Source organism: Muscardinus avellanarius (genome assembly GCF_963383645.1).
Source record: "Muscardinus avellanarius genome assembly, chromosome: 11".
NCBI classification, from domain to species: Eukaryota; Metazoa; Chordata; class Mammalia; order Rodentia; family Gliridae; genus Muscardinus; species Muscardinus avellanarius.
This window is the reverse complement of record NC_137797.1, coordinates 100668986-100696377: the sequence shown is the minus strand read 5'-3', so window position 1 is coordinate 100696377 and position 27392 is coordinate 100668986. Positions and strand designations below refer to the sequence as shown.

Below are 27392 nucleotides of genomic sequence, written 5' to 3'. Positions count from 1 at the left end.
GATGGTGTGTTTATACAGTATTGAAAGTTTAAATTATAATGAAATAATAGCAAAAAATGATTTAGTGTTTCCAGAAAGAGAGATACCCTTTGGCATAGAAAGTGCTCAGACATAGCATTTTTAGGGTCTGGTATATATAGGCACAGAGATAGGAGAAATAAGAGAAACAAAGAAAACACTTGCAAAGAAAAACTATACAAGCATTTCAAGTATATCTAGGGAGTATAATTCACTATTAATAAAGTAGTGAAAAAGAACAAAATATATCTATATCATACATCAATGCATGTATGAAACCTTCAATTAGATTTTGGACATAAATCAAATCACAGAAGAATATGTCCAGTGTAAAAACAGGCAAAATCCAACAGTATATTATTTGGAAAAGGGTACACAGGGAATTCAACTGTATTGCTATTTTTTAACCAATGTTGTCAAACAAGGGTGCTTATGTAATGACTTTTAAAAAAATAGCATATAGAAGTTTTGTTTTTTTATTTATAGTAGATAAATCAGAAAATGTAGATAAATGCTGAGGACTGTTGGACGATGCATGAGACAGCTCTACCTGGCATCTATTGAAAGACAATTGGCCACATACATGACATTTAAACTGGTGGACATTTGTTCAGAATTTTGTAGTTGATGGATATTTAATCATTTCCCTTTTCTCCTGCTAGAAGTTTAACTATCTCTTCAATTTAGTGCAAAATCTATCTGTTAGGGAATCATGACAGATAGCCCAGAGTTGAGAATTGAGACAGGCTAAATTGTCTTCAAGTTAACTTTCCTGTAGGTTGAGTTCTTTGTCTCATTATAGGTGTGTACACAATTCTTCTCAAACCACATGACTATGAATGGCATACAACTGCTTTGTAAAAAGAAACCACATTCATATTATGTGACAGATACTAAGAATCAGTTATTTCTGAAATTTCATTTATTTGTTAATGGCTGCTAAGCATCGGCAGACCCTTCTCACCATAGTACAGTCAAAGTCAAACCCGAGCTCTAGAGACCAAATGTGAGGAGCTTATTACCTACTTCTCCCTTAACATTTATCTACATTTTCTGATTTATGTTCCTCCTCCCACCACTAGAATGTAATGGTGTGCACGACAGAAATGTTTGGCTAGAAAAAGAAATACCTGAAAAATATGTTTCAGGGAGAATTATTTTGCAGTTCCCCCTGTCCTTTTAGTTATAATTATTTACTTTCAATCTGGATTTCAACCTCAAATCTTGTAACATATCCATGTACTGACAGTTCCGACAGGGGACAATACACTTAATATATTGAAAAGGATAATTCTTTGTCACTAGGGGAAAAGATAAAACAGAAAACTGACTGGAATAGAAAACCATCCTCTCCCATTGATGGCTCCTCCCTCTCAGTAGATATTTCATTTCCACTTAGGTGCTGAGGTCCCACTGCTGAAGTGCTGTCTTTTCCCTGAGAACCTCCTTTTGCTCTCCAAGGACTTTGCTTAAGCATTGATCCATCATGACGTACCTGATCATATCACTCTTTAGACAGCTTAAAATACAATTTTTTTAGTTTAATTTTTATATGAAGGATAATGAAGGAGAGCACACATCTTTCTATCACTAATCCTATGATTTCTTACAAATTTATTTTTTCTTAAATATTTAAGAAGGAAATAAAAGCCAGAGTAAACAAAAAATATGAAAGCATATTTTTTTAGCAGATATTTTTTCCCATGAATGATTGTATTTGATTGTAACCTTTTGCTAGACCTGCACATATTGTTAAAGGAAAGAAAACTGAGATTGAAGGAATTTAGTGGTAGACACCCTGAACACCTTAATCAGACATTGGTATGTGAATTCATCTTCTGTCTATCTGACCCCAGAGCAAGTTCTCTGGAACAAACTCCCATGATGACAGAGACACTTGCTTCCAGGACTGGTGTCATACTTTAATGAAGTTGCAACCATTTCAGACCACACATTGGCTTCATATTTTTCTAACGTTGCTCACTTCCCATCAATTATGTCACTTGAACATTCATTCCTTTGCCTTATGGAGGAAACTTGTTCATGTAATTTTTTTCTTGAATTGCTGTCAGATCTCAGTAAAAGCACATAGCACTTGGGAAGGAATATACACCCCAGTAGGCCAGCGCTGGAAGCCAGGATCGCGAAGGACTCCACAGCCACCATGGCTCTGCCTTTGGTGCTCAGGTAGGTGGGTAAGAAGCAGACCCACACGCTACAGAAAACCAGCATGCTGAACGTGATCATCTTGGCCTCGTTGAAAGTGTCCGGGAGCCTCCTGGCCACAAAGGCAATCATCAAGCTCAGAAGCGCCAGGAAGCCCAAGTAACCCAGGACGCAGTAGAAGGCGACGGGGGAGCCCTCGTTGCACAGCAGGACCAGGTGGCCAAACTCTGACTGTGAGTCCACATCGGGGAAAGGGGGGGAAGTTCCCAGCCACACCATGCAGATGCAGCCTTGAATCAGGGAGCCCAGGACGACGATAGCATTGGAGCCTCGGCTCACCAGCCTCATCTGCGACGCCTTTCCAGGCCTGGTGGCTTTGAAGGCCACCACCACGATGAAGGTCTTTGCCAAAATAGCAGAAACAGCCACAGAGAAGACAACTGCAAAGAACACCTGTCTCAGGGCACAGGTGGCTGGGCTGGGCTGACCAATGAACAGCAAGGGGCAAAGGAAGCAGAGCATCAAGGAGACGAGGAGGATGTAGCTGAGGTTTGTGTTATTTGCTCTCACGATGGGGGTGTGTCGGTAGAGGATAAACAGTCCCAAAATCAGAGCAGAGAGGACAGCGAAACTAATGGCCACAGAGACCAGAACAACTCCTAGAGTGTCTTCATAGGACAAAAATGTTGGGATTTTGGGGAGACACTGCACTTCTACCTCAAGTGAATAGTGATCCTCAGGACACTTGATACACTCATCCATATCTGAAAGGGACACAGGTGAATTTAGTATATTCCCTCGCTCATATCCTATATATATATATATATATATATATATATATATATATATATATATGCAGAAATACATGTAGAACAAAAAATATTTGAATTATGAAGAAAATGTACACAATTACATTCATTGGAACATAGCATTGAAAATATGGCAGAGAAACCATCTATCTCATATTTGATTCCATAAGAAATACACACAATGAGTTGAATTGAACAGTGAGAAGAAACAACACAATTTTGGAAAATGATGTTGAGAGAAAACTACACACTGTATCAACAATATATTTGGTTATCTGTGTATGGAAGAAAGAACATTTTCTGAAGCTCCGGGATTTAAGTATGGATGGCCAGTGTGACAAGTTATTTCTAGTATTCATTGAATATAAACATTTGGAACTGTGTTTAGTGCTTTCTTTTCAATTATACTTTGATTTTATTAGGTCAATAAGGAGTATATTGATCTCTTACTTACAGTAACAAGTTTTTCTCAATTTTAGAGGAATGTTTTTATGATGATGGAATAAATTTATTTGGTAAGTTCCTCAAAGACTTTGTTGAAATTTTATTTAGAATTCCCATTAAAGTGCAAAATTATTTCACACAAAGTTTTTGCTGTGCATTTCGATGTCTTTTTGTTATTCATTTAAGTATTTTTTCAGCACATAATATCTTCAAATGAATATATATTGATAGGGGTAAATACATTGAAGCAACTTCAAAGCAAAGGGATATGTATAGGCTTGTATTTCAGGATTGACTTCATTTACTGTGAAAAATATTTGCATATGCCTTTTTTATTGTGTATGTGCAGTACTAGTGATTGAACCCAGCAGCATTCAATGTCTGAGCTCTACCCTCATTCCTATTTTTATTTTATGTTTATTTTTATTTTGAAAGAGGGTCTTTCTAGGTTGATGAGAGTATCACTACTTGCTCAGGCTCTGCTCAAACCTGTGAACTCCCTGTCTTAGACTCCCAAGTAGTGGTATTACAGGTGTGTGCCACGTTGCCCACCTTCTGCTATAGTTTCAATGAGAAAATTTTACATATTAAACTGTGAGTTTATATCTCACAACTTGTTACTGAAATCAATTTTAAACACTCCATTGGTCTCTGCTGTTTATGTCTCTTCCTAAAGAGTGACAAAAGTCAGATTTTTATATTTTATAGGAACAATAACTTCTTTATGACCATTATGGACAAATAGCAAGATTGGCTTCCCGTTCCACTCAGTTTCCTTCCTACTTTCTCTTGGATTCCCTTTGCATGAGCATCCAGACCCTGGAGTTATGTACAGAAAGAATATAAAATATTTAATTTTGGGATTGTTAAGGAGACAATTAAATCACATATGCACAATACTCTAATAAGGCAGAGAAAATCATAAAAAGTCAGAAATCATATTAGAAGATTGAATCAGAGATAAAATGTCATGTTTGCATTTTACACATTGCTCATGCTACAATATAATGAATGTGAAACATTTTAAGGAAGTTATTTCTAAAATGACAATAGAAGTAGAGGATGTATTTGAGCCATTGAAAAAAGAAAAGGAAGTGGTACAAAATGAAGAATTTAGAAAAAACGGTCACATATTACTATAGTTGACTGGTTTGACGGTGTTTGTGAATGGATTTTGCAATAATTTATTGATGAAGAATAATAAAAAAAAGGCAGAGTAATTAATGAGAGTCTTACTAGGCTGCTGAGGCTGGCTTAGAACCTGCTATCTTTCTGTCCCAGCCGCCCAAGTACAGGGATTAGAAGAATGTCCCACCATGCCCAGCATAAGCACAGTTCTTAAACCCTCAGAATTTTAGAGCTAGATTTTAGAAACCATTAATATTAATGAGATTTATAATTTGATGTGACTCCTCAGTTCCCAACTTTTGCTTCTTTCCAAAAATCATATGTTACTAGATTAGAGGAAGAATCTAATGTCATAATGTTTAAACATTATGGGATTTTGGCTTAAGGTATCACTTATTATTCACCACCAGATAAGGATTTCATTAAAGACATGGGAATTACAAGGGTCACGATATGGAAAGTATGACTTGTTGAATTTTTGACCTCATTAATGTGAGAGAACTTTGGATTTCTCTGTTTTTGCCATGAAATATCTAAATTCATGTATGTGTACGCAAAGAATGCAAACCTAACAAACTCGATACAGCAAAATTATAGAAGTGGATTTCCAACTTACTCTCATGTTTCTAAGAATAAATGTCTCTCCCAAGAGAAACATTTTCAGTATTTCTTCTATAAACAGGACCAAAGTTCTCTATTCTGTATTTCATCCCCACTATCCGTGTGACCCCTAGAAATCTAACCTGAGGATGCAAACAGATTTTAATATAATGATACTGGGAACATTGCAGTAACTTCTGTCCTAGGTACCTGTAAATGCATGATGAATATTTGTAAATAAATAGATAGGCAATGATATGATATCGGTTGAATAGTTTCTCCTACAAGTAATGCTAAAACCCTAAACACCAGATGTGAGATGCAACCTTATTTGGTAATAGGGTTACTGAAGAAATGAGAAGAAGTTATTAGAATGGGCCCTGATTGAGTATATTAGGTAGGCGTATAAGTAAAAGAAAACAGCATATGTAGACAGAAATACAGGAGGAAAGCTATGTGAAGACACAGGGAGCCTGGAGGGGTGATACTGAAAGGGGAAGAACCAAGGATTGGTGGCCACCATGGAGACATCAGGAGCAGAAGAGGGCTCTCTCCTATAAGTTTCTCTGGAAACATGACTGTCCTGACACCTTGGTTAGAGGTCCTGGCCTCCAGAACTGGGAGACAATTAATTTTTGTTGCTGGTTACAAGTTGTGTTGGAAAACACAAAATGTGATTAGTGAAAATGGCTCAATGAGTCAGCAATCTAATTTTATAAAATACTACATTTAAAAACAATTAAAAATTTTTTTTTCATGGTACTGGGGATGGAACCCAGGGGCATTTTACTTCCAAGCTACATTCCCAGACTGATTTTTTATTCTTTATTTTGAAACAGGGTCTCACTGAGTTGTAAAGGGCCTCACTAAATAGCTGAGGCTGGCCGTGAATCACGATCCTCCTGTCTCAGCCTCCCAAATGCTAGGATTACCATTGTGTGCCACCATGTCCAGCTTACGTTTTTGTTTTTTCTTTTAAATAAGTCATTTTGTGTAAGACCAAAATCTAAACTTTAATGACACGGTAAGTTTGAAAATAAAAATAAAGAATATTTTACCGTAAAAATCTCACATAGTATGACAACCACTCTTGCTCTAAAAATATAAAAATATAAATTTTCATCAAATGAAAATTAAATGTGGAAATTAAATTGAAGATGATACATATGGAATCAAATTGAAACATTGCAGTTTACTTAAGCAAAAAGAAATACAAAGTGTGAAATAGAGAAACACCACAGATAACTACAGCATCTAAATAGGACAGGACCCTGCCCAGTCAAGTTACCAGAGAGGGTGACTTAGTCTGATAGAAGTCCAGGGGAAATGTGATGGTAAACTAGGCAAAAAGTCAAAGTTTGCTAAGGGACTGGAGAAAGTTAAATACAATTGCCAAGCCCATGACTTGGTACAGTGAGCCTTTGGCTCTGTCCCTAGATATGAAAGACCCTCAATATATAATCCTCAATATAAACACGAGTTAGAAACACCATTTATATGTTTATTAGATCTAGTTGTCATCTATCAAGGAGACAGAGTGTCAAAAAAAGCCAACAACAACCTTTGTTACATATCTAAACGGACTTGTACCTGCTCTCAGTAACTGAAGATATTATTTTACTGAATCACCCCGTCCATTATTTCTGTTGATAATTTTACTGTCAACCCAGCAATTGGCATTTGTATGTGCTCTATTTTTTCTCCCTGGTTGCTTTTAAGACCATTTCATTCTTTCTTTGTGGAATTCTGTTTTAGCCACAATCTATGATGATACAAAATTTTTTTACCTTTCTCTACATGGAATGCTTTGATTAGTTTATGTAAATGTGGACAGATATAAATAATCTTATTGTTCATCAGTGTTTGAAAATCATCTGATATTATTCCTCTATGACTGTCTTTCCTCCGTCCCTTCTTTTCTTTTTCCTGGGATTCACATCTCATTTCATCCTGCCTACCCGGCACTTTGCATACAGGGCTACTTTGGATAATTTGTTCAGATGAGTTCTCCCTGCACTAAATATCATTGTGGTCCTGCTCAAACACCTACTAACTCATCTACTGACATTTTAATGGAAACATTTATACACTTTACTATATACGTTTTTTTTTTTAATGGAGGCTGACCTCAGAGACATTCTACCATAAGTTACCCTCACGGTCTTCTTTTACCTTTTATTTTTAAAGAGGTCTTACTGAATTCCTGATGCTGGCTTCTGACCTGAAATCTTCCTGTATCGGGCTCCCAATTACTGGAATTATAGAAGGTAGGTGTCACCACTCCTGGCTTCTCTTCATTTCTAAGGAATGTCCCAACAATCTCTTTTAAAATACTGTTTATGGGGCGGGCGTGGTGGCGTACACTTGTAATCCTGGCACTTGGGAGGCTGAGACAGGAGGATCGCACGGGTTCAAAGCCAGCCTCAAGCTGGGCGTGGTGGCGCACGCTTGTAATCCCTGCGCTTGGGAGGCTGAGACAGGAGGATCGCGTAGCTTTGAAGCTAGCCGCACGTGCTGGCTTAGGAGACCCTGTTTCCAAATAAAAATGTAAAAATAGGTCTGGGAGTGTAGTCCGGAGGTAGAAGGGCTTCCAGGAACCCCAGTACCACCAACAAAACAAAACAAAACAAAACAAAAAACAAAAATAACAACAACAACAACAACAACAACAACAACAACAACAACAAAAGCCAGCCTCAGCTACTGCGTGAGGCTCTCAGGAACTTAGTGAGACTCTGTTTCCATATAAAGTATAAAATAGGTTTGGGAGTAAAATCCGGAGGTAGAAAGCCTCTGGGTTCCACCCCCAGTACCACCAAAAGAAAAAAAAAAACACTGTTCATTTATAATTTGATATTTTTGGTCCCTCTATATTTTTATACATAGTCCCATTTTATTATTATTTACATTAATTCTTGAGAATCCTGAGATTGGAATTGGAGGTGGCTGGGGGTGTCACTAACCTCAAACACCTCAGCCACCTGTCAGCCGTATCTGCTCCCTGAGGCAGGAAGAGTGTGAGGTGCTCTCCCCCACAGAGTTCAAGGGTTGTGTCTCTCAAATTTTCACTTGGCTTGTTGCGGAACCATGTCTCATTGTGTACTTTTCCTCAGAATAATCTTTATGAATGCCTACCTGATTCATTTGCAATCTTTCCTTCTGGGCATGGCATGCATCCATAACAACAAAATGGTTTTCCTATAATTCTTTCTTTTTTATATCCAGGTTCACAATGAGATTTGCAATCAGCAGAAGGAGTCTTTGGAAGAGAGATGAGAAGAGGGTAAACTGGTCCTTAAACAAATTGAGAAGTACTATACAGGTGGAGGTTTTAAACTGTTTGTAACATGACACAATTAACGAGAACTTCTAAACTTCTGGAGAATGTCTAATGGCTATAATGTTCCTTGTTACTATGCCTCAACCCTCTTTTTTGTATACCATTTAAATTTTCCAGGAAATGAAGTCTAAACATGAACTAATATAAATATGCATATTATAGTAAAATCAGAGTGCTATATTTTTATGTCAATCTGAGAAGACTGTATTTAAATTTTTTTGTGTGTGGTACTCAGAGGATGGAGCACAGAGGCATTCTACCTCTGAGGCAGTCTATCTTTGAGCCACACCCCCAGCCCTATTTTTTTATTTTTATTTTGAAACAGGGTCTCACTGAGTTGCAAAGGGCCTAAGTAGCTGAGGCTGTCTGTGAACCGTGATCCTTCTGTCTCAGCCTCCCAAGTAATGGGATTATAAGCGTGCGCCACCACACCCGGCTTGAGAAGACTATTTTTTCCAAAAATATTCATTTTTAAAATTGGAGTCAGATATTCAAATTACCACCGATACCACAATCTTTCAAGAATCCATGTTCTTAGAAAATTGCTAAAGTGATCTGATTTTACAAGTAGGCAACAGGTCCACATAATCTGTATCAGGAAAGATAAACTTTTTTTTATTCAAAGTAAGTAAATAGTTTTAATGGCAATTCTGAAGTCGGAAAGTTCACACAATGTCACTAAAGCAAAGTAAGACGATTAGTATCCACCTAATGGAATCCAGAAATTTTCCTCATTTTCCTACTTCTGAGACGTCTGAGTTGTGAGGAATGTCACCAGAGTACCTATGGAGGATGCTCACCTTTTTGCACTCACCCCACGTGATCAGTTCATCATTTAGTGATAAGTGCTGGACACCGTGTGATTGGAACGTGAACTCTCCAACCTTCACCTGGGCTTTGGTGCCATTCAGCAAAGACTGATAGTTAAAGATGTCAAGCCGGGTTGTGGACGTCATCTTGTTCATAATGTTCCCCTTCCCAACACTTCTTTCCAGTTGGCCTCTCTGCAGGAATGGGTGGAGCTGAAAGTGAAAACTATTTTCAGAACTTGAGTTCACAAAGTATAGAAAAAGAAACAAATCTTATTTTCTTTTACCTCTTTTACCCTGTCTCAATGTAACCTCTTTTACCCTGTCTCAATCAAACATTTATATACGGCTCAACATGCAGTAGATGAGGGTCTATGTCTATATGCTTAATGTATATTAGGAAATAGGTTTTTATAAAATCTATGTCAGTTACTTTTATTATCCTTATTTTGAAAACTATAAAATCTAATTTTTCGAGGTAACACAGAGAGTTAGTGAAGACACTAGAAAATTTTTAAAAGCTAGTTTCCTATTTTGGAGAAAAAAGTTATGGTAAAGGGTTTTAAAATCAATACATAGTAACTCCTCAATAAAATATTATTTCACACATATAACATGAACTATTTCAGAAGAAAAATGACAATGTGAACCTAGCCTTTCTGACTTATAAGAAAATAAGCTTCTTTTACTTGAATTCATATCATTTTCCAAATGTGTGTTTTACATAATTAATTTTTGTTAGTATCTGAAATAATTTTAGAGAATTAAAAAAAGTTTTGACTCCAACTTGTGAAACTAAAACATATATTATTCCTACCACTTTGATGATCAATAAACTTTCTATAGAAAGTTAAATTTGACAAAAAGTTTCAGCTAGAAAGAAGTTTTGCTGGGAGCCTGAGAAATACTTATTATTTACATAATAATAACTTATTCTTTCATTAAAATGCATGACATTTCTTTCATTGAATACTTATACCAAAAACATATGCATGTAGAGCCAGGCATAGTGGTGCATGCTTGTAATTCCAGCATTCAGGAGGCTAAGACACGAAGATCACAGTTTTCGGCCAGCCTCAGCTATTTAGTGAGACCCCGTGCAACTTAGTGAGACACTGTTTCAAAATAAAAAATAAGCTGGGCATGGTAGTGGCGCACATTTATAATCTCAGTATTTGGGAAGCTGAGACAGAAGGTCCTCAGTTCACTGACAGCCTCAGCTACTTAGTGATGCCCTTTGCAACTCAATGAGACCCTGTTTCAAAACAAAGAATAAAAAATAGGGCTGGAGCATAGCTTGGATTTAGAATGTCCCTGGGTTTGAACCCCAGTACTGCCAATAAATAAATAAAAATAAAAAAATAAATAAAGAGTGCCGGGGGTGTAGCTCTGAATCAGAATGCCTTTGGGCTCCATCCCCAATACCACACACACACACACACACACACACACACACACCCTAAAAACATATCCATGTAAACTTTACAAGAAAATCTTTAAAATTAAAATGTAGAAATATGTCCATTTCAGTAAAAAAAAAAAATGTGTGTTACAAAGATTGTAAACTGTTAATTAGATGATAGGTAGTAAATAGACTTGTAGAATATTTTGCAAAAGCAAAATGACCTCCAGAAAACGCGTACATTTTTTAAACTTTTTAACTTTTTTGGTGCATTGTAATTACACATCACTGTTGACAATGTGATTGCCAGAGGCAGCTTAACATTTGCCTTGAATCATCTGAGGGTCATGGAAAGCCATGGCTGGACAGATGAACTGGCTGACGGTAACCTTCCTATTAGAATGGCAATAAATCCTGTGGGACAGTGTCCAGCGAGGCTTCACCTAAGACTTAGATTCCCTGGCCTGCCCTTTCAATCTGCTTCCCATGTCCGGTCCATTCCTTTCTTCTCAGGTGCTCTGGATGATGTCAACACATAATCATGACGTTTAGAATGATACGGATGCACATACACACAGTATTTGGTGTGCTTCCCCAAGGAACTGAACCCGTGCCCTCCCCTTCTTTCTATATGTTATTGAGTTTGAGATTCTAATTTCATATGTGAACAAAGCCCTATTTGAACAGTCTCATTCATGAAGTCGCCCTCTCCTAGACCCTCTCCATTTCTCCACTGGAATTTCCCCTCCTTTATCAAGATTCCATTTGTTTCCCAATAGAAGATAGAGAACTCTATCTTTTATATGTAAGTAAAAACATTCAGCACTCTCTAAGCATGGGTAATCTATTTTAGAATAAGAGTCTACAGTTTCTTCCATTTTCCTGAAAATATTATATTTTTATTCTACTTGAAGGCTGAAAGACTTTAATGCATAAATATACTACAGTTTCTTAATCCATACATCTGTTGATAGATACCTAGGTTGGAGCCATGATTTGGTTCTTGTAAATCAGTTTGCTGGGAGAAGGACCTGGGAACTAGTAGGAAAACTTACACCAGAATTGATGCTGTTTCAGACTAAGTGTCTACTAGTCAGGGAATGGAAAATCCCTAGAGGCCGAGGCTTGTGGAATTGGAGGAAGGACGCATTGTCATAGGTGTTCACCATGTTCTCCACCAGTTTCTCAGTGAAAATCACAGAGTAACTTCTTCCTTCATCCAGAAGGGGGAGCAAAGAGTATTTTCAAACATGCCCAGAGCATTCTGTTTCCCACCTTCAAGGGAAACTGCTTTACTAGAGCCTAATCAAACTGGGCAGGAAAATAAACACCTAGCTCAGGTCCTTTCTCGACTCCATCTCACCTGAAGGAGAGTTACAAGAGACGAAAAGCACTTATGAAGGTCACAAACAGGGCCATAGGCCACTGAAAAACAGAAGACTTATTATCAGATCATGGAATACTTCCATACTTTTTATTTTTCCAATATATATATATATATGTGTATATATATAATATGTATATACATAATATATATAATATATATATAATATATATATAATACATATATATGTATTAGAAAGAGAATATAGAAGTTTGAAACACATGAACTGAGTTCAGAGGCACCATTTTTTCACTATAATTTTTAAACAAGCTAGTTTTCTTTGTAAGACATATTTAAAAAGAACAAACCCCTTTTCAAAATAAGACAAACAAAAAACTCTAAAATGAGACATTGTCATCACAAACACATAAAGATCCTTTCAAACAGTCTATATTAATGCTTATGAAATCCTCTGAGTTAAACATTTAATATTACCAATATATAAAAAGTAGTAAAAAAAGTATAAACACATGTCAGCCATAATCTATCTCCCTAGAAAAACATAAGAGTAAAACATTGCTACCTGCCAAGGTTGAGGAGTCATGCTCCTGTCTTTCTCAATGAATTCTTTTTCCATTCGAAGTGAGAGTTCTTCATGAAGTGCCTGGGCAATGGCGTTCATAGCAGTGTACACCTTGTAACTCTGGGGTGACGTGTTCATGTCCCAAACATGCAGACCTTGACTTGCCAGGGTGCCATTCTGTGAACATTGATTCAATTTTCTGGTTCCATCTTTCGTCAAATGTGAACATTCAAATATCATAGACCACACATCCTGAATAAAGATATCATGAGGATATTTTGCAGGGTGAATATTCCTGAGAAAATCTTTAAAACCAGGAATCTCACCCATGTGGACAGAAAAGGATAATCCTCCACCAAAATATGTATAACTTTGACTTGGTCCAAAGGGCAATGTAGTTATATCCCAATCAGAGGTTGTGACAAAGATTTTACAACAATACTTATTGGAAAACATGTTAAATGCAAATCTCAAAAGAGAATATGTGTCACCAAATACAACACTGATACCAGTAGATGAAATTTTCTCCCCCAAAATGTAAGTGTCAACTATATCCTCAGCAGGGAACTCTGGAATTCTTTCTGCAAATGCAACACACAGTCCATTGTTGGCCATTTCTTGGGTCATGTCCCTGAGGAACGTTTCTCCCCTGATGTCATCTGGAACCACAAGGCCAACCCAGACCCAACCAAAGTGCAGCAGAAGTCGGATGATGCCCTGATACAGAGCTGCAGAGTCCCTGGGAAACTGGTAAAGAGACGGGAGCTGGGCTCTGTCCCTGAGACTGAGGTCAAAGGGACCATAGCTGATCTAAATAGAAGACAAGATTATTGCTTACACAAAACTATGATGCATATTCATAATAATTTGATTTATTCTATCTCTTACATGTACTATGGAAGAATTAAAACAATTGAAGAAATCACTTTATAAAGAAATAGGCACATATTTTATTTCACTCATCACTTAATCTTCACTTCTTACATTTGTGTATCATGATTCTTATGCCATTTGAATACGTAATGAAAAAAGACATACAATTTTGATCTACTTTTCTTGTTTTAGTAAAGCAAATTTTCAGAGATTAGATACAATTTCAAAATTTCTAATATTGATCTCTGCTTTTTGATCACAGAAGTAATGCACATTAATGGTCTTGATATTTTTCTTCAGTCTACAAATATATCATCAAATGTATTCAGGAAAACAAATATATTTTTTATTTAACATTTCAGAAAAGAAGTCTAAATTGCCTGGGTATACCTGTGCCTTCCTGTTATCTTTTGAATTGACAGTCAACTATCATGCAATGAAGAATACAAGCCTGATTATTTTCCTTCCCTTCATATATAATCTTTGTATCCAAATTCTCCAGCTATTCCCATATTATGACCCTACTTCACAGAACACTCACTTGAGTTGTCTGTTATTATTACTATATGTCTCTTGATGTTCCCTTTTGAGCCTACTGTATCAGATAATCTCATGGTTTTTATTCTTTTAAAAATTAGGTCACTAATGACTAATTTCCTAATTTAGATGGCTCTTTACCAGAACTCATTTCACGTAATCTACTTTTGCCTTAAAGATGTTGATCACACCCAGACAGTGGGGAAATCTAGAAAATTATTAGAAATAAGTTTGAAATTTTAGGATCCAACAAACTGGACAACATAGAAGAATAAAGAGATTTGTAGACACATATCCTACCAAAACTGAACCAAAATGAAATAGAGAAACCTAGACTGAAAAGAGAAAAAGTGATAAAAATCCTCCTGTCACTGAAAAGTCCAAGTTCAAGAGGATGTTCAGTGTATTTCTACAAAATCTTTACATAAGGACTAGATGCAATGCTTCACAAATTATACCATGAAATCAAGAGTTAGGATCCTTACAAATTTCTTTTATGAGGCCAGTAACACCTTAATACCAAAAGCAAAGAAAGATCCCTCAAGAAAGAAAATTATCAAACAATATACTCGATGAACAGGAATTCAGAAATCCTAAACAAAATATGTATGATATGTATTCAAAGTCACTTCAAGAAAATGTACATCATGACAATGCTGTTATCATTCCAGGGTTGCAAGTCTGTGTCAACATATGCAAATCAATGCATGCCATTCCCTACATTGATAGAACTAAGGACAAAAAATCACATGATCATCTCAAAAGATGCTGAGAAACCATATGACACAATACAACATTCATTCATCTTAAGGCACTGCAGAAATTCAGAATAGAAGGAATGCAACTACCACTAAGGAAATATGCAATAATCTCACCACTATTACCAATTCTTTTCAATAATGGCCTTGAAACTCATGCCAGAGCAATAAGGAAGAAGAGGCATGTCAAAGGAATTCAAATAGGAAAAGAGGAACTGAAATTTTCTCTATTTGCAGATGACATGTTTCTATGTTTAGAAGACTCCAAAACTCAATCAGAAGACTTCTAAGGCTGATTAAAATTTTTTAAAAAGTGGAAGAATATAAAATCAATTGACATTAGGAGTTTTTCTGTATGCCAGCCATAAGTTCACTGAACAAGAAACCCAGAAAGTAATTCTGTTTGTATTAAATCCCAGGAATAAACCTAATCAAATAGACAAAAGACCTCTATAATGAAATTTATAAATGATCAGAGAAAAAAATGGAATGGGATACTAGAATATAGAAAGATCTCAAATGCCCTTGCTTAGTCAGAATAAATATTATCAAAATGACCCAAAGTCACCAACAGCATCAATGCGATCTCTATCAAAATTCCAGTGTTATTCTTCACAGGCCTAGAAAAATTGGTGAGACTCTGTTTCCAAATAAAATACAAAATAGGTCTGGGTGTGTACTATGGACATAGAAAAGTCCTGTGTTTCTACCCCAGTACCATAAAAAAGAAACTTGAAACACATGGAATAAAATACTCTGCTTTGTTTAATATAGTGGGAAAATTTTATTTGTTGATAAGGAAAAGTCAAAAAAGGTATTTTAGCATGAATAAGAGAGGAAAGTATTTATTCCCCAACTGACCCATGGCCAAGGCTAAATATATAATATGTATGTATTTTTTATTTATTTATTTTTTTGGTGGTACTGGGGATGGAACCCTTCTCCAGGCTACACTTCCAGATCTATTTTATATTTTTATTTGGAAACAGGGTCTCTTAAACCAGTGAGGCTGGCTTCAAACCTGCAAGATCCTCCTGTCTCCACCTCCCAAGCACAGGTATTACAAGGGTACACCACCACTCCCATCATATGTATGTATTTATAAAATGTATAGTAATATGGGAGGAGAGAACATGGTGACTATAGGCCACAGCACATCTCAGTAGCTGTAACAAACAAAAACCAATGACACAGAAGGCAGCCCCTTGACAAAAAAAAAAAAACAAAAAAAAAACAAAAACAAAGCAGTGAAGATACTTATGAATGAAAACACAAAAAAAGAGAACCATGTTTAAATCAAAACAAATAGTCAGAATGTGAGTTCGATAGCAGAGTTGAGTGCAGGACCAATCTGAGGCCATCTCAGGCCACTGACCCGCAACACTACTGCTAGCTCCTTAGCCCCAAACATCCAGGCAAGAAAACCAAGGACTTGAAATAAGTGGTTGCAGAACTCTAAAATTTCAGTTGACCAGGCATCATGCTTCAGGTACAGAGGAAAAAATATAAAAAGAAACAAAACCCTGTGTGCTCATCAGAACCTGGCACCTGCAGCAGCACGTTGTCCCACAGGATAATAGATAACTACGTTTCTTGGTGGATGACTGCCCAGAGCAGCCCCAGGGTCCTCGGTGGGCTAAGATTTGGTGGTCCACCCCTGAGGTGGTTGGATTAGAATCAACAGTGACACAGAAAATGCCCATAGTTCCCAGGGTGCAGTACCTGCACAGGGTCACAGTGGACCACTCTGAGATTACACTGGTCACCCTCTGACAGTGTGGGTAGGAAGGTGCACGCCCAGTACCAGAAAGCACAGAGCCCAAGACCAGAAAGAGAAGACTCCTGCATTTATATTAAACCCATTTACAGTGACACCTGCCACCTGGACACCTGAGCACAAAGCAGTAAGAGGCAAGAGAGGGGCAAAAACACTTAAAAAGTGGCTCCAAAAGCTGACAATAGGTTATTGAGCAAATGAGAGATATTGGAATATGCTCCATAATCTACTACAGTGAGCAAACATTAAAGGGCTGAAAGTATCTCTGCAGACGTCAAGTGGGCCCCATATGTGTAAATTTGCAGAATTTTCTTTTTTTTTTTAACTGTTCTTAGTTTTTTTTTTGGGGGGGGGATGGTTTTATCATTGATTTGCTATAGTTAATATTGTTAGTTGGTTTGTTGTTTTGTTATCTTCTGTGTGTTCGTTAGCTCCCTCCCCCATTTCTTTTACAGGCTTCCTCCCTCTATCCTATCTACTTTTTTCTCTTAAAACTTTTTTGCTCTTTCTGTATCTCCTTGTTCTACATATCAAGCTATTTCATACCACTTTACCTAAATACTCTACACTGATTTTTTAAGAATCCTACTCTATATTCACTATCTCTCATCTCATCCAGATACTACCTTATTATACTAAACTCTTACTCAACTTGATCATATCCTTGACTTTACCCTATTCCTGTACTCAGGACCCCAGCTCCTCCTCCTTCACCTAACCCTTACCATTAAAAACAACACTACTTACCTGTGCATGGACCTGCTGTAATCTCTAAATCCCTATGGCTAAGATTGGATCAGACGTGTGATCCACAGGATTGGACAACCAAAAAATGAGGATAAACTAACCTCAGTCGATGGAAGGAAACACTCAACAGACCGCATATCCAGGTTTAAAAAACACATAGGTCACAAACTATTCTGCTCACACCACCGAATTAACTCTTTATAAAGGTTGAGGTAGATGGAATACCTAACCTTAATGCCTGAAACCCATCAACGCCACCATAGCAACAAGCAGAAGGAACCCCAGAGCAACTAAATATTGATGATATATAGGTAGAACAACAGCGGAGTGATCATAGACACAGTATTTAATGCTATTATCAAAGGGTGAGGTGGTAGCTGGAACCATCTCTCTGAATAGTGATCTGAAACAGCATGTTTGTGACAACATCTCACAAAGACAAAAAGGATGCCACGACAACAGAAACACAAACCTGAGAATTCTGAATATATGGGAACAAGGGACAGGAAGAAATATGGAAGATAACCAGTACTGATCTACAAGAAATGCATGAAGAAGAATTCCTAATCCTGATATTCGATGTGAGGACAGGCCTCACAGTAACTATACAGAGAGTGAAAGAGTTGAGACTTTAAGAAAGAACCAGAAAGAGGCCTTGAATGAAATGAAAGAGTCAATAAATGAAATGAAGGCAGCAATAGAAAGAAATTCTGGAGAATTAGATGAAATGGAAAATAGAATATAACTGTTAGAAGACAGTTAATTCAAAACCAAAAGTGCAGTCAACAGTATACAGAAGACAATACAACAACAGAACCTAAACATCCGACAATTATGTGACAATGTGAAATGTCCTAACTTACAGATAAAAACATTGTCGAAGGGATAGAGGCACAGATCAAGGGTATTTGTAATCTCTTCAGAGAAATAATTTCAGAGAAATTTTCAAACATGGAAAGAGACTTGGACATCCATGTACAGAAGACATACAGAACATTATTAAGACAGATAAAAAAAGGATGCCATGTAATAATTAAAATGACCAACATCAAGGCTAAGGGAAGAATCTTAACAGCAGTGAGAAAAAGAATGGGTGACATTCAGGGACAAAACAATAAAAATTACTCCAGACCTTACAACCCAAGTATTAAATCCTAGGAGAGACTTATGATGTAATCCAGACCCTGGAAGAAAACAAATTTTAAGCAAAGTGCTATATCCAGAATATTATTAATTAAAATTGATGGAAAAATAAAAATCTTGATTATAAGCAGAATTTTTAAAAATTCATGAATACTAAGCCAGAACTAGATAAAATACTTAATGAAATAAATCATAAAGAAGAAAAAAGAAGCAAATTTCAGAACCAGAGAAGAGATGAAATCAATCAGTGGGGCCACTAAGCAAAGAAGAAATAACACCACATCAAAAAGAATATAGAACACAAAATGACAGGAAACAAAAATCATATCTCAATAATAACACAGAATGAATGTCAAAGGACTTAACTCACCAATTACAAGACATAAACTAGCAATGTGTATTAAAAATATAATCCAAATATATGCTGCTTGCAAAAAACTCACCTTACAGGCAAAAATATTCATAGGCTAACAGTGATAAGATGGAAAAAGATAAATCATGCCAATGGAGACCAAAACCAAGCAAAGGTAGCAACACTGATATTCAATATTTTTTTGTGTGGTACTGGAAGTGGAACCCAGAGCTTTTTCTATCTCTGCGCTATACTCCCAGACCTATTTTATATTTTATTTGGAAACAGGGTCTCACTAAGTTTCTGAGAGCCTCACTAAGTAGCTGAGGCTAGCTTTGAACTCATTTGATCCTCCTCTCTCAGCCTCCTATGCACTGGGATTACAACCATATGCCACCATGCCTGGCTCCAACACTGATATTTAATAAAACAGACTTTAAGGTAAAACATATCAAAAGAGACAAAACAGGGTACTTTCTATTATTGACAGAACAATTCAGCAAGAAGATATAATGATATTAAATATTTTTGATCCAAATGTGGGTGTACCTACATTTGTAAAACAAACTCTTCAGGACATAAGGTCTCAAATAGACCCAAACACAATAATATTAGGAGACTTCAACACACCGCTCATGCTACTAGATCGATCTTCAAGGCAGAAGATGACTAAAAACTCTTCAGAACTATAGAAAACTATAAATCAAATGGACGTAATAGACATATACAGAATGTTTCAACCAGTACACATTCTTGGCTGCCCATGGAATCTTCTCCAAAATAAATCACATCTTGGGGAACAAAGCAAGCACCAGCAAATTCTAAAGATGTAATATAATTTCCGGCTTCTTTTCAGATCACAATAGAATGAAAGTAGAAATCAATAACAGTAAGACCAAACGAAACTATATAAATACATGGAGATTGAATGATACACTATTGAAAGAAGAGTGGATAAGATCAGAAATAAGGGGAGAATAAAATTTCTGGAATTAAATGAAAATACAGACACAACATACTAAATTTTATGGGACACTTTGAAGGCAGTGTTAAGAAAGTTGATTGCACTGAGTGCTCACATAAGAAGAACAGTCATTATATAAACAATCCAATGACACCTTCCAAGGACTTAGTAAAACAACAACAGTATAATCCTAAAGTCAGCAGAAGGCAGGAAATAAATCAGAGCAGAAATAAATGAAATAGAGAAAGAAAACGATACGAAGGATCAACAAAACATAAAGCTGGTTGGTTCTTTGAAAAGATTAATAAGATTGACAAACCCCTGGCCAACCTAACCAAAAGAAAGAGAGAACCAACTCAAATCATTTAAATCAGAAATGAAAAAGGAGATATCACCACAGACACTGGGGAAATGCAAAAGATTATCAGAATCTATTTTGAAAATGTATACTCCAATAGAATGGAAAACAGAATAAACTGATAGATTTTTAAGCACATATAACCTACCTAAATTGAACCAAGAGGACATAGCAAGCCTAAACTAACCAAAGAAATAGACACAGCAATAAAAATTCTGCCATAAAAAAAAGTCGAGGCCCAAATGAGTTTCCATCTGAATTCTACAAAACTTTCAGAGAAGAATGAATCCCAGAACTTCACAAATTGTTCTGGGAAACTGAAAGAGATAGAATCTTTCCAAACTCCTTCCATAAGGTTAATATAACATTAATACCATACCAAATAAATATTCTTCAAGAAATGAAAATTAAAGACCAATATATTTGATAAACATAGATGTAAAAATTCTAAACAAAATACTAGCTGCACACATTTAAAATCATACAAGAGAATTGTGCGCTATGACCAAGTTGGTTCCAACCCTGAAACGCAAGGCTGGTTCAACATACTCAAATCAATACATGTTATTCACCACATAAATAGAACTGAGAAAAAAATCACATGATCATATCAATAGATGCTGAAAAAGCTTTTGACAAAATCCAAAACCCATTCATGGTAAAAGCACTGCAGAAAATTGGAATGGAAGGAATTATCTCAAACTCACTAAGACAAAACAATAAAATCAAAGCAAACATCATATTTGAATGGGGAAAAACTGCAAGAATTCCCTCTAAAATCAGGAACAAGACGAAGATGCCCATTATCACCACTCCTTTTCAATATAGTCCTCAAGACTCTCGCCAAAACAATAAGACAAGAGAAAGACATTCAGGAATTCAAATAGGAAAAGAGGAGTTAAAATTATCCTTGTTTGCAGACAATATGGTCCTTTATCTTGAAGACCCCAAAAATTCAGCCAATAGCCAAAATATGGAACAAACCTGGGTGTCCATCAACTGATGAATGGATTACAAAATTATGGGAAATATACACAATAAAATTTTACTCAGTAATAAAGAAGGACAAAATTATATAATTTGTAAGAAGATGGAAAGACCTGCAGAACATTATGCTAAGCGAGACTACCCAAGCATAGAAAGAAAAGGGACGTTGGTTTTCTCTAATATGCTCAAGCTAGGGAACATAAGGGATACCAGAGGGTTTCTAGATAGTGGAGAGGAAAACTCAATGAAGTCAGGGGGAAAGGGTGGAGGAGGAAGAAGGCTAAGGTTCATTAATAGAAAAATTACATATGACTATGTGATGGAATATAACATTTTTAACCTGGACACTCATTATCAGGAGACAGGAAAATGGGTAAGGATGAGGGATGGGTGTGGGGAGGGCACCAAGCACCATGTGAATATAAGCCATCGTCAACATGATTATGTGAGACTCATAATGTAAGATGATAGTGCACCAATAAAAATAAAAAAGACTGAAAAATTATAATAATACATGTTAAATATATATGTATGTATCTAATCAAAAAAATCAATCCATCAATATAAGTAATTAAAATTAAATAAGGAAAATCATTAGTACCCTCTTCTAATAGATTTAAAAATAACTATAGGGATTTCAAGAAGAAAGTAAATTGGGATTCTCTTGCATTGTTGCTGTTAGAAAAAACTAATATATTTTAAATAAAAATTTAAATTTTATTATAAGGCTTACAAACATAAACACATTTGACTCAGAAATACTATTTTGAGAAAAATATTTAAAGGAGGTTGTCCATGATCAAGAAAAGGTTATTTTTTAAGACGAGGGCACAAATTTAAATATGCTTCATAAAAGAGGGAAATTGAAAACAAAATCAATGTCTTTAAAGTTAAATGGGCTAAATAAACTTAAATAATCATGATGTTGCAATTTAAATTTATATCAAAGAAAATAATTCATCATAAAATACAAAATTCATAGTATTTACAGTTGACAAATGTGAAAAAATCTAAAATGTGTGAATGAAATTGCCATACACCAATATAACTAAGATGTTCTATCTTTGCATAGTAAAAAAAAACTTTTTATTGACACTAGTACTGAAAAACTTGCTCTAGGCCAAATTGTAGATTATTGCTATAATCACTCATATACTTTTCTTCATTTAAAAGTTTTCAAGGGAGAATTAAACCATGCAAATATATTTTATGTTATAAATTGTATTTTAGAAAATCATATTTAATCAGTAAATTGTTGAAAAGATGCATACATTACCAACGCAATACAGATAGAGGTGGAATTTGGGGTATAAATTAATATATAAGTATTTTTAACTTTAGAAGCCCGATATTTTCCTTTACCTGTGGTACATTATACAGAGATAGCACTCGGGAACTCTGAGTTGTTATTAATGTTGAAACGCCTCCTACCACAGCCACCAGCTCGCCTTTCTTCTCCGTCCTGCAGTTGTAATTAGGGACTGGAGGACTCTTTCCTGAGAGCAGAGACATGGAACTCGCCACGGCCTTCATCTCAGTAAAATCAACGTTGAAGATAGAGAAACCCAGAGACAGATTGAACAACAAGTTCGCGTCCTTGTTGATTTGTTCCACAGCAAACACCATGGCCAGCAGGTGCTGATAGTGCTTAGGAAGAGCTCTAGAATGCAAAGGAGAAAAGACAAAAGGTGCGAGTGTAAAATCTGTGACATGAACAGGACATTCTAAGTTGAAAATGTTGAGAAATTTGGTTCCCAAATAAATCAGATTGGCAATCTGATTTATGGTTAAATTTACAAGTTTGGCATTTTTATGTCCAGTTTGAGCCTGAGAAAGTAAAGTCAGGGAAATAAGTGAATAAAAAATGGCAAATAACATTTAGAATTTCACGGTGTTTTTTTTTTCCCCCTTGGATAACAGAATATATTTCAGGAAAAAATAATGTTGCTAGATTATTAAACAAAAAATTCATAACACAGTATCCTACATCTATCTCCAGGAAAAGTATTTTTCAACTCCAGACTTTATTTTATACCTGTCTGGGCAGTACAGAAAGTCACATACTTACGCAAAAACAAAATCTGGTAAATACACTGTATTCTGAAATCCAAACATATATTTGCTGTCTGAAAGTGTTGCTCTTAGAGAAAAGAGTCCACCAATAATGACATCCCCGTCTTGATGGTAGCCAGGAGAAGCAGAGATCGCTGATGAGAGGCTAGAACTTTGCCCCTGGAATACAAAGAGAATGACAAAGAGAAGAGAAACAGAAGAGAATTTCATATTAGCTCTGACAAATATTAGTGTAATTGCCTGCACCTCAATATATCCTTAATATATTGAGAATTTTCCATAGATTGTATTGAGAACCTCCTCAAGAGCTATTGATCAAGAGTAGCAGTACTTTGTTCAAAATGAATGGCTCTCCACTTCAGGTGGGGCCAGTTTATAAAGCTTTGGTTTGGGCATGATGCAAGTGTGCTAATATGTAAACAGTGCTTGTTTTCTCTTAGTGTGTTTGATCTGCACCTGCTCAGCCTTCAGTTCTTGGGGCATTCATAGATTTACTGTGTGGCTCTGAGGGACCACGGCTCTCTAACTTCACACCTGGTACCTGATTCTCATCAGAAAAACACCATGAAAAACAACTTTAGATCATAAAACAGTCTTAGGGGTGTGTACCCTTAGTGAATTCAGATTACTTCGCGATGCCAAGCTAAGTACAATAGATTACTATACTGAAATTATGTCTGTATGAGTCAAGAAGCTTCATCCAAATGTTATCTACATTATTATCAACAGTTAATGAGGTAGGAAGACGCAGAGATAATGAAGGAGATGATCAGAGAGCACAGTGGAGCCTGATGCTTGAACAGTCAGACAAAAGAGGTAGCACTCCCCGTATATACCTCTGCCCCAAACAAGCCAAAATAAAATTTATTAGACAAAATCATTCCTGATCATTTCAGACTCCATCCAGGTGTCGATGTATTTAGAAACTGGTAAGGACAATGAATTTTTAGAACACAATAGGATATTCTCTAACTGTGTGTGAATTAGTTCTGAATCCTCTCATTTGCAGGAAATGCATGGAGTTGGATATCATCATGTGAGGAAATATTCAGACACAGAAGCACAGGTATTACATACTTCATCACAAATATGAACTCTAGGCAGGTATAGAAATAGAAGAGACATTTTTTAGGAAGAATAAAGAGATGGGCAAGTGGAATAGAAAGGTTAAAAAAGTGTATAGTACATGGACATGTTCAAAATATATGTATGTGCAAATATACCACAATGTAACTCATTACTCTGTATTGCCAATATGCAGTAATAAATATAAATGTTTAATGAACAAAAAAATTTTTAGAAATCTCCTTTATGAACTTAGATGCAAAAATCTTTAAGAGAAAATGAATGAAAATGGAGAATTTAGTTCCAGTCCTATATATATAACAATCATTTAGGATTTATCTCTGGTTTAAAAGATTAGTTCAACATACCCAGGTCAATAAATGTGATATAGTACATGAACAGATAAGCTAAACGTAATAACATCCTCTCAGCTGAACAAAATAAAGCATCTACAAAAGTAAACTTTCTTTCATGAAAATAATTTTTATCAATTGAATCGTGGAAAAATTTATTGCCATATAATGTAGGTCATAGAAAACAAGCTTACAGCAAACATCAGAATCAAAAGGAAAAGAAAGTCACTCCTCTAAGCTAATGGACAGGGTAAAATTCCACATTTGACACTTAGTAGTAGATGTACGGGTTAGAGAAATTATGAAAGAGGAAACATTAAAGGTACCAGACATCTGATTCAAAAGGGAAGGAACAATCTTAGATAACATGATCTTGTACACAGGAAAACATAAAGAGATGTTGAACAACAGTAATTCAATATAGTATTAGAATGCCTAACCAGAGAAATAAGACAAGAAAAAAAAATCCTAAATTGTTTTGTTTCTGCCTTAAAGGGACTAGAACTCGGGGGCTCTCTACGTCTAAGATAAACCCCTAGTCCTTTCATTTGTTTCCTTTGAAACAAGGTCTCACCATGTCACCTGAAAGTGAAAGTCTGGCGCAAAAAAACCCAAGGCCAGCCGTAGGAGATAAGCAAGCAAGCAAGCAAGAGTTTTATTAAGACAGCCCAGCTCCCTTTTATATCAGGCAGCTGGGGGTTTTTTGAAAATAGGAGGGGGCTTCTGCTCACAGCGGAAGATTGCACGAAGTACGGGACCTTTACTGATTGGGTGGCTCCTACCCCAGTGAGTGTGTTATCAGGGGACTGGTTGTTGGGCATCCCATGGCCCCCTTTGACAGGCTATGAGGTAGCCAGCACAATCTGGAAGAGAAGATGGAGAGGCGCCATCTTTGGTGTGACTGGGCTGCTTATCCTAACATCACCCATGGTCTCACTAATTTGCTGAGGCTGACTGCACACCTGTGATCCTCCAGGCTTACTCTTCCAAATACTGGTCTTATAGGCATGTGCCACTACATCCAGAGTAAAGGAAATTTTATAAGATATTCTGAGCAACACAAACTTCCCAGGAAAATAGTATTTAGGAGTAACTTTGGTTAGGCACTCAGTCAAAAGACAGCGATAAATATTATGGGTCTTCATTGTTGCAAAGAATTACATGGTTCCAAAGTTGTATTTTGGCAATATCTAATAATTTTAACACTTTAACACAATGCTAATTTTTTTCTGAAAGTGAAATACATGACTAAGAAGGGGATGTTAGAACCATTTCAATGACTAAATCTACAACAGGAGAGAGAGGAGATAAAATAACTTAGTAATAAAAAATAAATGAAAAAAACCCCACAAAAAGTAAAACTGCCAAATTTCCCACAAGTATATCATTGCAGTAAGGGGCATAACTAATTCTAAGATGATCAGTTTCCAAGAAAAAAGAGGAACGTGTTATATCTAAGAAATTCTTTTTCCAGAATAAGTTCTGAGGAAATAATAAAATTAAAAATATGTATGTTAATGTATTTGTAATGCAAGTAAATTTGAAATGATTAGATGCGGGAAATATGTACACCCTTATTACAAAGATGGGTGTTACTGGAGGCTACCGTGGAGGCCAGTCATAGGGATAAATTATAATAACAGGCAGTCGTGACAGTATTTGTGGGTAAGCGTTGTGGGGGTGTATTGGGATTGAACTCAGGGGTCTCTACCTTTGAGCTGAACCTCAGCCCTTCTTATTCTTTATTTTAAAACAGGGGCCATACTAAGTTGCTGAAAGTTTTGCTAAGTAGTTGGGGCTTACCTTCATCCTGTGATCCTCCTTTTTTAACCTCCCAAGTACTGGGATTACAGTCCTGAGACACTTGCCGCCCCTGGGAAAGCTTAGAAACTTGTGATGTTGAATGCAGAGTGTGATTAAAGTTGATGTGAATCTTCATATAAATATTGTATGTTATCATACAAATATATCAAAGAACTTCATCAACTCCTTGATTTCCAGAACTGGAGAATGAGCAGCAGTGTAAACCCACAAGAGGGCGCTATTACTCCAGGACAAAGCTCAAAAATTCAAATCACTTAAATCACACGAAAATAGTTGACTCCTATTAGCTGTTCTCTCCTTACCTCTAGTTTGTTTAAAATGCAGAATTCATAGCCCCTAAAACATTGGTTAGACATGGGTTACAGCAAATGAGTTTTTACTAGCCATGTATATAATTCATTGGATTATAAATCAACAGGAGTTTGAAAACACTAAAACAATATTGAGAATTACATTGTTATATAAAATTTAGAATTCCTGCTTCCTGTTCTCTTGCACAGACCAGCAGTGCAGCAACAGAAAAGAGCTGAGGCCCCAGTGACCTTGTGAAAAAGGGGAACCCTGCTTCAGAGTGCCACACTTGTGATGTTTGAGCTTACGGTTCCTGTTCACACAGAGCCTATCCAGGAAATTATGGCTCCCCACCACGGTCTCGTTGACAACCCGATTTCAAATTCTCCTCCCTTCCCCGAATTTCCTATCTTCTTTTTTGTTTATGCTTTTATCTACATTACTTATTGTGTGAGTATACATGGAATTTTTTTTTAATTGTTTCTGTACCCACTAGAAAATATCTACATGAGGGCAGGAATATTTTATCTGCTTGTCACTTCTGCAATTCTAGAATGTAGACTAGCACCCCAACCTATAAATATTTGTTGAGTGTGTATGTGTGTGTGTGTGTGTGTGTGAGAGAGAGAGAGAGAGAGAGAGAGAGAGAGAGAGAGAGAGAGAGAGA

At 36.3% G+C, this 27392-nt stretch overlaps 1 protein-coding gene across 1 annotated transcript; it reads right to left on the bottom strand.

Annotated features, from left to right (window-relative positions):
• Nucleotides 1-1998: 1998 nt before the first annotated feature.
• Nucleotides 1999-26790, bottom strand: LOC308269633 (vomeronasal type-2 receptor 26-like; the record flags this gene model as incomplete). The annotated part of the gene is made up of 7 exons (XM_080704999.1): nt 1999-2948; nt 8301-8424; nt 9306-9527; nt 12624-13433; nt 22482-22779; nt 23188-23351; nt 26737-26790. The coding sequence occupies 7 exons, from the start codon at nt 26788-26790 to the stop codon at nt 1999-2001; spliced, it is 2622 nt and encodes an 873-aa protein (XP_080561125.1).
• Nucleotides 26791-27392: the final 602 nt, after the last annotated feature.